Here is a 16,483-nt window from a genome sequence, read left to right on the forward strand (position 1 = left end):
TCGCCGGACACAACCTTTTATCTTTCTTAGATTTCATTCACCCCCTGTGAAAGCCATAGTAGGGTTCCCAAAACCTCACATGATGGATTGTACCACCAGCCATGCAGGGGTGTTAGCAGAGTGTGCATAAAATGCCATTGGTGAGATGAGGAGGTCATAGATCGATATTACCCTGCATGCAATGGGAGCTTTCCCGTCTCTGCCTACTACCCCCCACACTTCCATCCCCTCCAGAATCCATCTGATTAATGAGTCACGGTGCAGCAGACAGGACTACCGTCTTCAATGGTGTGAAAGTCTGTGTGTGTGTGTATGTGTGTTTGTGTGAGTAAAAGTGGGGGAGGGGTCCCTCTTTGGGTTTCAGTGCATGATGCCTGATTGCTCTCATGTACAGCACATACAGTATGAGTGTGCATGTGTGTCTTGTGTTTGGTGGAGCAAACCGCTTTAAATGAGGAAATGACATAAGTTCACTGTGATCACCAACACCATCTTACCTTACCACCATATACTGTTTACATTTTAAACAGCCACCATAGGCAGAGAAGAGGGTGATAGAGGGAAGATTAGTGGATCAGCTCTGGAAATGGAGCAGGAAGAGGATGGTTTTGGTGGGAAGAGGTGATGGGGAACAAAAAATACAGTAGGTCCCTTGAGTGACTATGGCACGTCAGCCATGGAAAAGAACAATTGAGGGCTAGATCGGATAGGAAAAGCAATTTATTATATAAATGTCAGCTGTCGGCTGTGGAGCGGGACAACACCGCCTGAGGCTGATTCTAGGTCATTTATGAGTTTCTCTTTCATGTAGTCAACGTTAGGATTTGAGAAAGGCAAGCTGGCCTGAGACCTCCGCCTTAGGAAAAGATGGAATATTGAGCAGTGTATCAACAAAATATACTAAATACATGCTTTCTTTGTACTTTTTATAGCCTATAGTTAGTGCAACATAGAATATACTTCGGCCTGAAAATATGTGTCACAAATATAGTGTGTCAAAAAACTTTTTAAAAATCCATTAAAACCATTTCTACACATTTAATCTATTTTTAATGGATTCCTCTCAGAAGCTATTATTACCTTTGAATAGTACAGAGATTAGCTTACTGAGACAAACATTCAACTAGTATCTCAGTGATCCCAGCTGCTAATTTCAGCCTACATCTGTCCATTGGTCTAACTATCTGTTGACAAAGGCAGCATATGTTCATTAGCAGAACACAACCCAAATACAAATCCATCTGTGTAAATCCTCCGTAAACCTCTGAGTCTGACTTAGTGCCTACGGCCACAAGGCCAGGCACAGGGATATTGGATATGTTAAACGAATAGAATTTCTTGCCAAGAAAACTGAGTCGTCTTTCGTCATATCAGGCATCAACCCTCACAAACTTGATGGTGAAACATTAAACTCAAGTTAACGGGACACCAGAGTGAGGGGAAATGGATCCAGGCTATCAACATACTGACAGACGCACACACATGACCACAGAATCCCAACGAGTTAGTATCCAGTGCTGCTGTTATGTCACTGGTCTTTCTCGCTTTTGGAGAGGTCCTGATTGTGTCTGTTTGTGTAAACAGTCAAGCAGATGCGGGTGGACGAGAAAGGCCATCTAATCTGTGAGGAAAATTCCACCTCCTGGGTTCTGAAACAATATTATATGATAACATCAATAACAATACATACAGATAATACATTGGCTAATAACCTGTATGTAACCAGCTTTCACCAAAGTGTGAAAATGCCTATTCACACTTCCTAATCATGCAGGACATTCTTTTCCAGTCTCCTGCAGGTTCTTTCTGCTCCATTTCCAGGGCAGACTTACAGCAGACAGTAAATGTCATGAACCACCACTGCATCCCTGTGTGGAGCCTGGCTGGCCTAGTTAGGGTTGCTGACTCCCTGCTAGCATGTCTACAAGAGTGAGTGGGTCAGTTTAGGACTATCCATACCTCACCCAACTCGGCATGTATGCTACTTTGCTGGAAATCCATTTCAGTCACATGTTGGCAGCCCCTCAGAAAATGATTGAAAAGCTATTGGAGAGGATGTTAAAAGAAGTAAGAAGTCACTTCAAGAACCCCTTCAAAGAGTAATAGAAATCTTTTTTTTTTCTCCCTCCCGCAGCAAGGCCCGGCATTGAATTCAGTGGGTTGCTCAGGGGTGCACTGGTAGAATGGTAGCCACTGTCCACATCCAATGCATTAGCCATTATTATTGTTAGGCTCTGAACTGAATCACCCTTTGTTGCTCTTAGGCTGGGAGTTCTCAAACTGATTTCAAGCACAGGACAGCATAAAGTCTATATTTGGCCTGAGCAGCAGGAATAGAGATACTGTAGTCCTTGCTGATGAGCAAACAAATAAAATATTCAAAAGAAGAACTTGAAGGTCTCTTTGCTTCTCTGAGGAGTCCATGGGATCCCTGAAGACACCCCCACACACTGCCCTGAGCCAACCAATTGCATTTCTAATTTTTAAACCAGGCACATAAAAGAAATACTATTTAGAATTTAATTAGTTGAAGATGTTCAAAGTTGAAGAATCAGCACATTTAGAGAGAAAGGTATTTAACATATTTCTGTGTCTTTGTATGTAACAAAAAACCTCAGGACACACGTTTGATCTTAATTGTGTACATAATATAAATTCCAGTATCATCTGCTGAACAACATTTTGCCTCTTAAAAATTCACTTAACTCATAACACTGTCATGGGATCCTTACAGTCTTGGAACTCTAATTGGTTGTGAGGACATTGGAGGATGAGGATCGAGATGACAGTCATTACACTCACCAATACGGTTTCCAGGAGGACGGCATGAGTCCAGCACTCGAAGCATACGGAAAGGTGACAGCCTCAGTGGGGTGTCTCTCTCCCCCATTCTCACCCCCTCTCCCAGTCTAACCTCCCCCATCTTAGAGTCTCCCACCTTTGGGGCACCGGCAGAGCACCCTTGGGGGTTGCCTGACATATCCATTCTTCCAGAAGATTTAAAAGCACTACACCTTTAAAAAAAAATGTTTAAAAATACATTTCCCAAAGAGACAAAAGAAAGAAAAAAAAGAATTAGATAACTTCAGTCCAGTTTTGGTGTCCAGTCAACAGATCTGGGTGGGACCCAGATTCAAGAGTTAAAGCTGATTGAAAGTCAAAGTTTCTGAGCAGAATCCTGGCTGCCTCCAGGAGAGTCCCATGCAATAATGAACAGACCTTACAGTGGAAGCCAGCGCAGACTGCACAGACACACTAATCACAATGCAACAACTCCCTCAGCCACTACTCCACTTTCTCACTCTCTCTCTGTTTTCCCGTATAGACACTCCCTCTCTCCTTCTCTCTTTCTTGCTCTGCAGTCGCACTGAGCTTGCTGACTAAGGAAGGTCACACAGCGAGCAGGTATATAAAATGCTGCAGAGACAGTCGAACACACGCAAGCTGAAAACTGTTACACCCTGTCATTTCATAATAACAGGTGTTCTGTCTCCGTCTATATCATTCAAACGCATGCATGGACCCAAACTTACGGCTCCTCCAAGGGTGAAAAAAACCCACTTTGAGCTGTCTGGTGTTCAACTATCTGACCTCGTTTGGCTCCCAGCTCTTCCCTTTTTAAGCTCTCTCCCTTGTTGCTTTTTCATTTACAGTCCAGTGTCTTTTTCCTGATGTTTTTCTGCCTCTCCTGTCAGATCATTTTGCCTTGTCCTCCTTGTTCCTCCTCTGCTATTCAGCACGCCACTCTATTCAGGCTGTTGTACTGGCAGTCTCCCTCTTTCCACTCCCCTCTCTCGATTGCTCCCTTCTTGCCTCTGGCGCCCCTATCAGTGCTTTCAGTGTTGTTAGTCCTCTAGCTCCCTCCCTTCACCTTGCTATTACTCTCCTCCCTCTCATGTGATACCAATCTCTCACTCTCTCTCTCTCTCTCGCTCTCCCTCCTCCTGTCTCTATCTCTGTGTCTCCCTCCCTCACTCTTCCTATCTTGGTCTTGGTCCAGAGATAGTGTTGAATATACACTCTTTCTATTCAGAAGCCGATGACAACATTTTCTGCCTGATCAGCCTCTTCCCTGCACTCTGTCTCTATCACTAGCATTCCTCTTCTCTCTCCCTCTCTCTCTCTCTCTCACTCCTTTCCTCCTCTCCATCCTCTGCCTCCTCATCCTTATCACTTCTTAGAGCAGAAATTGAAACCCTGAGGCTTTTGAGTGACACCTCTGGCATCCTAGCTCCCATCTTCCCCGGTCTTACATTCTCTCCACCCTCCTCTTTCTCTCTCCGCCCTTCCCCATGGTCCCGAAGCACAGGCCATTAGTCATGCTAAACTCATGCTCATACACACACACACACACACACACACACACACACACACTTTCTCCCTTATACATGCCACTGCACACATAAATGGTTCTATCGGATACCTCTGCAGAGCATACAGATTATGAACAAACATATTCCTGATACAAGTCTCAAACAAGGATAAAAAAGGTGTTAATCCTCAAGAATGTAGAACAGCTGTGTGCATCAACAGCTTGTTTTCTACAGCGTGACCTACATGCTTAAAGGTCCCAATACTTCCTTAATGTGGTCTATTTCCTGTTGCAAGATGACACTGAGGGATCAATCTTATGAGTAACACAATGGGTTGTTAGTTACAGCTAGAATCGATTTGATAGGATGAGCAGGGCAAGCGGGAAGAGGGGACAGTTGAATATGCTGAGATGACATCATAGGTTGGACTTAGGTTGGGCGTTTTCCAGTTGTTACACCTATTAGTTCAGACAACATGAAACACGTACCATTTTCTGAGAAATAGTCTTTGGTAGAAAGTAACTTAGTACATTCACCCAAGTACTGTACTTAAATATAGATTTGGGATACTTGTACTTCACTTGAGTGTTTCTAGATTTTACTGTTTTATACTTTCACTCCACTTCATTTCAGAGGGAAAGGTTGTACTTTTTTACTTCATTTATTTAACATTTTACTTTTTCTACAAAACACACAACCACTTTAGAAAATATGATGCCTTGTTGTTGATAAAACCACCAACAGTATATGTGGCATGTAAAAATAGCTCCCTACCCATATGACTTTTACAGTCCCCATACCTGGGTTTTGGGTATCGTCTGATACTGAGTACCAACCCAATATCAGTGTCTAATTAACAAGCTGTGCACCTTACTGTGTGGAAGAGACTGGCATCATTCTTTTATGTGTAAGACAAAATCAGGCTTGACTTTATCATTGGTTTTCTAACACTGTAAAGAAAATTGCAACCAATAAATAAGTACATAGTTGCAAATTTCATGAATTGTTATACTAAAATAATGGCATCCACTACCAGATCAGCCCATCTGATATCAGTATTGGTATTGCTGTATCTCTAATTAGCTCCACCTCAACCTACTACATACAACATGAAATTACTGCTTACATGTCAATGCATCAATAGGCTAATTATCTAATAATCTAATCATATTACAGTGACTACATTATCCTAGCCAATTCTTCAATGTCACTGTCAAATGTATTTATGTAGCACATTTAAAACAACCACAGTTGACCAAAGTGCTGAACGGGGTTAAAAACAACTAAGAACAATAATAATAAAAGAAACATCAGATAAAACATAATATGTGTGCATACTATTAATACACACACAGACAGATAGATAGATAGACAGATAGACAGATAGATAGATAGATAGACGGATAGATAGACAGATAGACAGGTAGACAGACAGACACATACATATACTTCTGAATGCAGGACTGAATATGATGATAGGACTTCAATGCTAGTGAAGTAAAATAACAATTTCCAGGTATTTCAAGTGCCTATTTCAGGGGATCTTTAAAGTGCAAGTGTTTTTTGAGAAAGCTTGACTGATGGGAGTATCTTGCTTAAAGAAAAAAGATAAAGCACAATGTAGCATATTTTAGAGAGAGATAATCATTGTGATAGTGTCATTTTGTGAAACATGCCACCGCTACTATAGTGTGTTGGCTGTTTGCATTCATATTTCCCTCCAAGCCATTTGTGTCCAAGCCATTTACATATAAATAATTTACATATGAAGAAGTGCTTATAGAACATGATTATGCTGAATGGCTGCAAACAAAATGTCAGCAAGATAAAACTATCAAATGCCACCTTTCCTCATAACATTCTCAAGTATTAACACTTAAAAAAAACTTCTTCATCAGATGGGTTTGACTAAGGCAAGATAAAATGTCACCTCTCCCTTCTTGTCAATAATCAGGTTGTCTTAACTAACAAAAGGCAATCATGCACACCCAACATGTCAATAATGAATGATACACTTAATTATAGAAGCAGTGGTGAGAGGAAGTACTCAGACCTTTCACTGAATTAAAAGTAGTAATACATCAATGTGAAAATACTCCATTACAAGTACATTTACTTAAGTATTAGTAGCAATTTGGTTATATTGCAGTAAAAGTAGTGTGCTTGGTCCCTCTGACATATAGATATATTATTATATATGACATCATTAGATTATTAATACTGTAACATCAGCGTTAGAGCAGCATGTTACTGTTGTAGCTACTGGAGGTGGAGCAAGTTTGAACTACTTTATAAACAGTTAGATCGTTTAGTCCCGTGGCTCCCAACCTAGGGGTCAGGCCCCTCCAAAGGGTCACCAGAAGAATTTGAGAGGTCATGGGGTGATTGATGGGAGAGGAAAGAAGAAAATACTAAGTTCTGTTACACAAATCTGTTTTCAGTTTTTGGACTTTTGGTGAAACAAATATCTTTTGAACATTTACTGAAATTAAATCATTGAGAAGTTAACAACTCATAGACATCTGAAATGTGACTCCAACTACACACTGCTTTCACCGTTTCATCATTTCAACAATGTGCTGCATTTTAAAAGCTGTAATATCTATTATTGTCATTATTGTCCATATTTCCCATTGAGTCAAATCTTCATCTGAAAAGTAACTAAAGCTATCAAATAAATGCAGCGCAGTGGAAAGTACAATATTTCCCTCTGAAATGCATTGGACTGGAAGTGGAAAGTTGCAAAAAGAGGGACATATTCAAATAATTTACAAGTGCCATAGAATTGCACAGTACAGTACTTGAGTGAATGCAGCCAGTATGTGACATAATCATTAGCTCTGATAAGTAAACATGTGGTAACACTGGCATAGTGTTCATCTTTTTAATCTAGCTAGGTGTGGAACGAGTATCAAAATAAATATTTAGAAGAGCTATAGGTTGGCAGTGTTTGCTTTCGACCAAAACCTTTTTGAAAAGTACTAATGACTGTCTTCTTTGGGCCTCATTAACTGTCTACTTTCAATTAGATTCCAGTAAAGACTAATGGCGATTTACAGTGCACTGACTGACATATATTGATGCAAAGTGCTGCATCTTTGAGCTTTAGGCTGTTTAAAAAGTCAAGGACAAAAGCTCGCCACTCAGCCCTTTATCATCACTGTCTTCCTGCTTCTTTATATTCAAGTGTGCCTGTATACATCAAAGATTCCTCTCTTGCCCTGTAGCCACCTCCACACATCTTTTCACTCTGTTCAAGGTTTCACCCACTGTTAATTTTAATCTTCAGCATCTTCACTGTCACAATTTTGCTTGACTACATTTGAGCTTCAAATCAGAAAAATATTTTCTTTACCATAAATACCACAGTCTGCCTCTAGACTAGTGAGATAATAAAACATCAGAGTGCATATAACATCCCTGAGGAACACACAAAAAGAGAGAAACACACTCACAGGGCTGGAGGGAGGGCAAATTTAGACTGCAGTAATTACCTCTAAACCTTTTATCTGCATCTGAGGAATCTTATTATTCAATTACTGGGACAGGAGTGCCTACTGTAAGCTACCAGCTCCGTATGTGCTGGTCCCCCAACGTCTCAACCCCTCCTCCCTTTCCTATATAGCTCGGGAAAAATCACCAGCACTCTTTAGCAACATCTTCCCTTAGCCTCAAGCGAGCAGTCTTAACACAAAAAAAGCTTACAAGACCAACTGCATTAAGAGTCCACAGTTTTTACCTCATTATGGTTTTATCTGGAGGTTAAATATAGTGTTTGATGTATGCAGAGGGGAAAAGACGGGAGACAGAAGGAGGAAAAGAACGAGAGAAGACATCTGTGACGGTATCAGAAATAGCAGCCTGCGATAGGTTTTGAGAAAAGTGGGCCGCTACCGCATAGTCCTCTCTCAGTAAAACAGTGAGGAGGGCCGATGAATCCTCAACAGTGTAACTACATAGAGAGAAAAAGATGAGGTGATGGTGAAAAGCAAAGAAGAAAAGTGCAGCATTCATATTCCCGCACTGTAAGTACAGTGTGGTGCAAGTGGGTGTTGGCCCAGTTCGCAACAGATGAATCACAAAACTGTAAAAGCTCTCTGCGTCTGGCTACTGGCCAAACACCTCTAACATGCACATATAACTCTGCAGTCAGGTGCACTTACATAGATGAAGTGTATTTAATTGAAAACTCCTATGGATTGGTAGAGCAAGTGAGCAAAAGACAGAGAAAAGAGAGAGAGAGAGAGAGAGAACGGCTAGGTAATCTCTTTAGTGCAGCAAGCAAGAGAGATTGCATCATCGTGTTGCTCTATTAAAGGGTGCGACGTGCTCTGACTGCTGAATGGCACACAGTGAGTCAGCGAGACCAGTGGGAAACACACACACACACACACACAAACACACACACACACACACACAGAGTACCACTTAAAATTTCAAACTACACCTTATCAGGGTGGTAATAATAGAAAAGCATTTATTCTACAGTAGAGTCTGAGCTGTGTCCTTTTTAAGGCTTTTATGAGCTCAGAGGCAGCAGTGAATTTCACAGAATGAAGTAACTCTGCCAGACCGACAGACCGATGCTCTCACTGATTTCTACATGCTACTGGTGTTTCTCAAGTTAGATTGATAAATGAGCCAGCAGATATATCTGCAAATACTGGCATATTTCTGATATGAGTATCGGCTCATACTGTATGTCAGCTAATATAAATGGGAGTGTGAAAATACCCAGAATATGTGTAAGATCATTTAAAAGAAGTGTATCCACCACATAGGTTGTCTACTGGAAAGGAACTGACAGTTTATCTTTCAACCGGGAAATGTGTTACTGAGTTCATACCTTGGTCATAAATTGCACAGATCCTTATCAAATGTTTATCATTATCAGATTTGCGTAACTCTTAGATATTGATATCAGTATAAGCCACAAAAATATAGTGTTGGTCTGGCTCTGTTCTCCACATTCCCATACTATCCACACACAATACATTAGAAAAATTACTTCAAATGTTACCAACTTTATTGATGTGTGTGAACGTGCTTTAGTGATGTTCATTTTCACTGTTATTCATGTGTGTTGTCCTTGTCATTCCTACAGCTCTGGTCTTGCATTATAACATTTGTAATGTTTAATATACCCCACATTAACTCCATCCCTATTACCAAGTGCTGAGTCCTGCTACTGCTGTATCAATAGTATAGCTGCAGATGTCGGGCAACATTCTGTAACAGCTGCAACAGGATTTGTAGAAAAACCTTGTCAAAACTTGTGATTATATAAATAAAATTGACTTGAAATTCAATTGATAAGGTATAGAAAAAAATATTGATTTGGTAGAAAGTCAGATATATTTGAAATATAAGTAATTATACTGTAGGATTAATCAAGCTGTTCTTATCATACTCTGAGCTTGCAGGAAAACAATAAATTGTAAGCTCCTGGTGCAAGAATAGTTCTCTTGTCAGCAAGAGTTCAATAGATTCAAGGAGTCTCGTTGTGGTCTATCTGCAGTTCACTCAGGCGCGGACTCAGGGGACACATAGCACAAAGCTAATATGATTCCTGAAGGAGCCACTGTGGAACTAACACTCTCCTAGCACTCTGTCTGTCACTTCTTCCTTTCATCTATACTTTTCATTTTTCCCTCTCTGTCGCTCAGTCCCATGTAAATCAATCTCTCTGCCATTTTTTAAGCTCCATTTCATTTCAAGTCTTCAACATACAAGTCTTCGGGTCCTCTCTTTCTCTCTTTTTCTCTCCATCCTTGACTTTCCCTTCCTCATCCCGTACCACTGCTCCTGATATAAGCTGTTCTGCCACAGTGGGACATGAGATTACTGAGATCCAAAAGCTACGGACCACACGTTCCATTACATAATGCAGACAGACAGAAGGAAAAAGTGATTGTGGGTGTTGTGAGCATGTGCATGTGTGTGTGTGCACGCGCGTGTGTGTGTGTGTCTGTATGTGTGTGTTTGCGTATGTTGGATTAAGGTCATTAGAGTTTTATCCTTCTCATTCGTAGTAAATGTTGGATGGCCAAGTTGTGTTAGTAAATACAGTTTCATACACACACACATACACACACACACACACACAAACAAAAACACACACTTCCTCCTGTTGTGAGCAAAATTGATATCTGAATGACATCAGTGTGTTTGTGTGTGTGTGTGTATATGTTTTCCACCCACAGGTGGCAGCATCGCTCAAGCTTGACATTCTGCTGTGGTGAAATACTGCAGGAACACACAGCTAAACAGACATACAACTTACCCTTCATGCATGCAAGTACAAAAAGAAGAGTTTTGTTTACTGAACTACTGACACACGGAAAATGTTACAACAAAGACATGATGGGAATGATCCTGGGTTGGCCGTCTATGTGAGGTGTGTATTAGGTAAAAGTTGGTAAAAGTAGCAATACCTCAAGCTAAAAATACACCCCTACAAGTAAAAGTATTTTACCAAGGTTGAAGTATAGAAGTACTAGTAGCAAAGTGTATAAACCTAAAATAAGACGATGATGATGAAAAACAACTAAATCAAATATTTGTGTGTGCAGTTATGTTCAGCTACATTACCATGAGCTACAGAAACAGGTAGGTCTACTGCCTTCACTTAAGACTTTATTTGCTATGTGATTAAGGTAAGACTGAAGACAAGATTTTTACATGTTTTCACCTATAATACAATAATTTAAGGGCCACACTATTTAGTAAAATGTCCTTAATCTTCTGGAGTTTTTTATGGATGAATGATTATAAGAAATTTGAGCTGTGAGAGTCCCTGGGTGTCCCTCAGGAAGGGAAACTCTTATGTGGCAGATTTTCTTTGTAAAGTATGGTGCAGAAGACAAAGTCCTTTGCTTGCAATGTTATGTAAGAAGTTGTTTTCTTGCGAATGTTGGACAAATGTTTCACCACTACAACAGTATTTTGGTGACTTATAAGTCGAAATTTACCGGATGCACTAACTAACTATTAAACTAACTAACTACCTGACTGTACTTAGAGTATCAACAGGCAGAGGAATGGCTCCTGTCAGAGAGAGTATGATTATACATTGTATTATTGGATTATTATTCAATATATATTACTGCACATACAGATTTATATGCTGTAGCTGGTTAAAGTAAAGCAGAGCACTTAATATGCAGTTGTAAATATATTGTATAAAAACACAATATATTTAATAAACTGATCATACATTTTTATGGAAAACCTTGATCTTCAAAGTAACTGACATGTAGTGAAGTAGTAGTACAAATCAGAGTAAAATGGAAATACCTAAAGATTTTGCTTAATAGTGCCTGGTAAATTTACTTAGATTTGTTTGTTTTCCTTTCAGACACACAAGGCTTTTCCAAAAATAAAAAAAACAAAATGAACCAACTTTTAATCACTGGTTTGTGACTCCCTTACTGACTGCTGGCGTGAAATGTGCTTCATGCTTTGATTTAATTATATGTCTCACTTTGGAATGAACCAGTTTAGTTAGTATATTTAGCTATATGTTTTTCTATGTGCATGCAACCCTCTGTCAAAGTGTATGTGCATGCGTGTGGGTGTGTGTACCCAGAGATCCAGTCCTGTGCAGGCTCAGGTAGGCTCTGTCTCTTTCCAGCCCCCCACCCGGCTCTCTGCGCAGGGCAGTGCGGCCCAGATGACCGGCATATTGACGCAGGAAGGAGGGAGCACTGTGGGAGGCGGGAGGGTGGACGGCACACACCACCATGGGCTCTGAGACACATGATTGCAGAAAGGAAGCCAGGGAGAGGAAGAAAACGAAGGGAGGAAGAAAGAGAGTGCAAAAGAAGGCGTGAAGGAGAAGAGAAACCTCAGAGGGATAGCAGGTAGACAGAAAAGAAGAAAAAAAGGAGTTCACAGCCAGAAAAAGACAAGAATAAAAGAAAAAGAGAGAAAGAGAAAGATGAAGAATTGAGGAAAAGCAGAGAGGGAACAGAAGCAGCAAAACAGAGACAGACAGATGACAAAAATTGTAGGAGGGAAAAGGAGAAAAAGAGAAAGAGGAAAAGAGGAAAAGAGACGACACAAGGTCACACAGAGACCAGACACAGAGAGGTAGCAGAACATGTAGGAACAGTACAATATGTATTTGTGAAAGATAAAAGGGTGGGAATGCAAATGTAGTACTCGTGTTAGAAGGGCATACAGTAATAACCATGGAAAGTCTGTGAGAAAAGGATAAGCAACGGAAAATATGAGCCACCGACTGATAGAGAGTAAAAAAAAGGAAAATCACTCGTGAAAAATTAGCAGACGGACTGCAGAAAACAGGCCGCAGAGGAAAGAACTGAATCATTGATGGAAAGGCCAGAATACTCAATAATATTTAGTGCTAGTAGAAAATTAAAGTCTGTGGGTGATGTCAAGTTAATCTTATAGATAAACAAAATCTCCCTGACTGTCAAAACATAGCATCTTAACCAAATCCCTCACAAATGAGTGTGTGAAACACCTTGTCGGCATGCACGCATCATCACCCTTCTTTCACATTCATTAGTATTAATGAATCCCTTTTCCAGTATGTGCAAGCCCACATGCCACATCACCTATCTTTCAAATAATCCCCAATTTCCTCCACATTGCACAGTAAATTCCACTGTGATCCCCGCACATTGGGGTTTAGCATTGCCCAGAAATCATCACATGATTCCCTTTCAGTCCCTCCTTCAATAGCCCAGTCCTCCAAGAACAGATCAGGTCAGCACCAGCTTCCATGTTGCCACTAATTAGCACTCTGAAAAATGTGAGGAGTATTTTTACGGCTCTTTTGCACAGTCTGACTAAGATATAGTGAGATGCGGGGGTTGGGAGGGTGATACAGCATGGGAAAAGGGCAAGAGTAGATGGTAAGTAAAAGATATAGAGCATTGGTTAAAGTTTAATGTCTCCTCTCCTCATCCTCTACATCACTTCCTCCATCCAGCTCCCTCTCTCTCTCTCTCTCTCTATCCCTCATACTCCTTGCACTTTGTGGCAATGAACTGACATAGCTTGAGCTATTAAAGACAAAAGAGAGAGATGTTAAAAACAGGAGGAAGAGGAGAGAGCCCAGGGAGGAGGGGTATGGATGATGTTGCAGGAATAACAGCAAACAACAAACAACAAACATTTAACACTCCCTGTATCCAAACTGCAAGGCAAGCAGCGTCTCTAGCCTAAAACATGGCACAGCTATATTTGAACACTGAGACTATTCTTGTTTTCTCACTTTCTCTGAGACAAAAGCATCTACTGAAACAGAGCCCCCCCCCCCCCCCCCCCCTCACCACCCCCCTGCTTTGTGTTGTGAGCTGGTTTCTGTCTCAAACAAGAATAGGACATAAACAGACTGAACATGCACACACACACACACACACACAAAGTGTTTGTCTCACGTAAGGTCTTTGATTTTAACAAAGTGGGACCTGCACTCTTGTCCACTGCCCAGCAGATGGCACCCAGAGTTTCTGAGAATGACGTTGCTTTTTGCACTTTCCTCTAGGACCTAAAAGAAGAACTCTCTTTTGCTCATCTATACACACAAAACAGTCTGAATCCACAATACAAAACTTGATGATTACCTAGATTAAGTAAAGTCAACAGTGAAATGACGATGATGAGGCTGATAATGAGGCTGACGATGAGATGAAGAACACTGGCACATATATGAGAGCATTATACATTATATCAGGGGGCAGTTAGATGTAAATGGAAGACACGCAATAATAGAAGACTTTGAAATATATGCTGCCATAATTTTACATAACCTTACTGTATCTCCTGCGATGATCTGTAACCACCTCCATTTTGACTCCACCTACACCCTCATTTGCATACCACTATACCACTTTGTGCTTCTTCGTTTGTTGAAAAGGTCTTGAACTACTAAAGCACATGAGAAACTGCTCTTTAATACCATGTTTTGCCTGCTACTGTGTGGTAAGATACAAGCCATAACAGATGTTGGTGTCAAACTCACCTTGTGACTCCCAAGAGATGGGTATGGAGGGGACACAATTATTCTTCATCATAATGACAACACACACTGCCTGGCTGCCTTTTTTAAAAGCTTTTCTGTTATAAATCAAGATACTGTTCTTACATACAGTATGTTGATTAATGCACAGGATGTATTATACACACACACATGCACGTAATTAACTTGTTTTTTCAAGTTTGAGTGTGAGCTGCAAAGTTTTAAGTCCTCTTTCATGTATTTTATGATTGTGTGGTGGCATCTGCTGAGGTGCTATATACCTGTGTGTGAGTGGGTGTAAATGCAATTGTTCACATTTCTCACCATTGTCCCTGGCTGCGGATGGCTCATCCAAAGCCATCTGTTCTGCCAGCTCAGACAGGGAGTCGTCAACGGGCCGAGCGCTGCGTAGAGACATGGACAGCCTCCGCTTGATTATCTTCATCCTGTCCATCTTCTCAACCGCAACACCAGGGCCCACGGGCCTGAGGGGGGGTGGAGAAAAGAGAGACAACCAACATCATCATCATCATTAGAATCATCACCACCACCTGCATCCCCATCATCATAATCATGCCCATTGTTCTCATTATAACCATCAACAGCTATATCCACACCGCCCCATTAATCTTCATTGTACAGTGAAACTACTGCAGTGCAGCCTCGGCGCATTTTCTACAGTTCTTTGGGCTCCCCATGATTGTGTTTGCTCACACGGCGTGTGTTCTCATTGTTATGTATCCCAAGTGCAAACATTGCAGAATAAAAGACACAGAATGAGAGAGAGAGACAGACCCAGAGAGACAGATAGAAAGAGAGAGAAAGAGAGCAACAAACAAAAATGTACAAAAAAAACATGTAAAAGGCTGACTATGCAGCTCCCCAGAGGTTTCAGACAACACCAGTTCTCCCAGATGAGCTGTGATTGACACAAAGTTCACTGGCTTTTACATTAACTAACTACAATCAAGTTATGGTATTCAAATTTTAGCACACATCTACAGTATTAAAATTAAAAATGGCAAATTATCACATGGCACAAGAGGGTCTTCACACTCTACATACACACCATCTATAGCTGAATCTACACAACAAACCTATCAATATGAGTAGTCCAACCTAAGCTAGAGTTTCTATTTGGGCACTACACAACTCTGATGGAAAGTGTCAGAGTATATGTGGCTACAGGAAAAAGAAGCACCCATCCTTAAAATAAATGGAGCTAAAAGTACACGTATTGTTTATTTTCCTGACAGAAAAGTGCTCTCTATATTCACTGGTGACCCGCCTACAGTATATGTGTATTGTGCTTTACCATCAGTGAGCTTTCAAAGTTATATATTGTTTAAAGTGCCCTTCAGCAGACATTTAAAATCCGGTTTGAGTGTGTATGTACAGTACAACTGTGTTTCCATGTGTGTATTTGTGTGTGTTGAAGTCATTTTCTGCATCGTGTTCCTCTTCGCTCTGCCTTACTGGCCTGGAGGTAGAGGCAGCTATGGCAGAGTATTTCTGTCTCCCCTCTACTTCCTGCTCCTTCTATCTAACCCATAAGAGCCTGGGAGCTGACATGCACAAGTGCACACATACACACACACACACACACATGGCACCCACAGCCTTTCTCTTTGTGTCCAACCTTGGAGGCTTCAACAAAAGCCATTCATCCTTTCAGGCTCTCAGTCTTTCAGGCCTATTAGAGACACCCAGTGCTCTGAGGGAATTCAAACCCAGCAATCCTCAATCAGGACGACTGTCTTTTTTTCCACTAGTAGATGCGCTTAGGCGAGGATGCATTGCTAACAATGTTGCCTCGGCCAATTTACATGAGCACAGTTGGACGTGGTCTGCACTTCAGGCGGAGGAGTTTGTCTGAGATTGGGGGGAAAAAGTTGAGGAAGGGAACAAAGGAGCAAGAGGAGAGCAACTCACATTCATTTCATATCATCTGTCACCCATGGATTATCAGTATGGAACCAATCTCCCTCCCCCCTCATTTGCATATGTTTCCAGACTTTGCTAGAGAGGAAAGCCTGTTCGGACAAGGAGATTGGGTTCTCCTCATGCAACCCCGCCGTCATCCACAAATTTTCAGGAATAAATGACTCACATTATGGGCTAGTAGCTGATAATATAATGCACAACTTATTAACCAGATAAATACATATCAATGTTATCA

General features: G+C 41.0%; 1 protein-coding gene across 3 annotated transcripts in view; it reads right to left on the reverse strand.

The window, feature by feature from the left end:
* The window catches only part of LOC128357803 (cyclin-dependent kinase 17-like), a 36,623-nt gene that overhangs the window by 16,051 nt on the left and 4,089 nt on the right, over positions 1-16,483 (reverse strand). For 2 of the 3 annotated variants that reach the window (XM_053318181.1, XM_053318183.1), the window contains exons 2-3: positions 14,629-14,789; positions 11,898-12,062 (exon numbers count right to left, since the gene is read on the reverse strand). In XM_053318181.1, the coding sequence (XP_053174156.1) occupies positions 11,898-12,062; positions 14,629-14,758 (295 nt within the window). In that variant the 5' untranslated portion in view covers positions 14,759-14,789. The remainder of the gene's footprint in view (positions 1-11,897; positions 12,063-14,628; positions 14,790-16,483) is intronic. The other variant, XM_053318182.1, reaches the window with a different exon arrangement.

Source organism: Scomber japonicus, chromosome 4 (genome assembly GCF_027409825.1).
Source record: "Scomber japonicus isolate fScoJap1 chromosome 4, fScoJap1.pri, whole genome shotgun sequence".
Classification (NCBI taxonomy): Eukaryota; Metazoa; Chordata; class Actinopteri; order Scombriformes; family Scombridae; genus Scomber; species Scomber japonicus.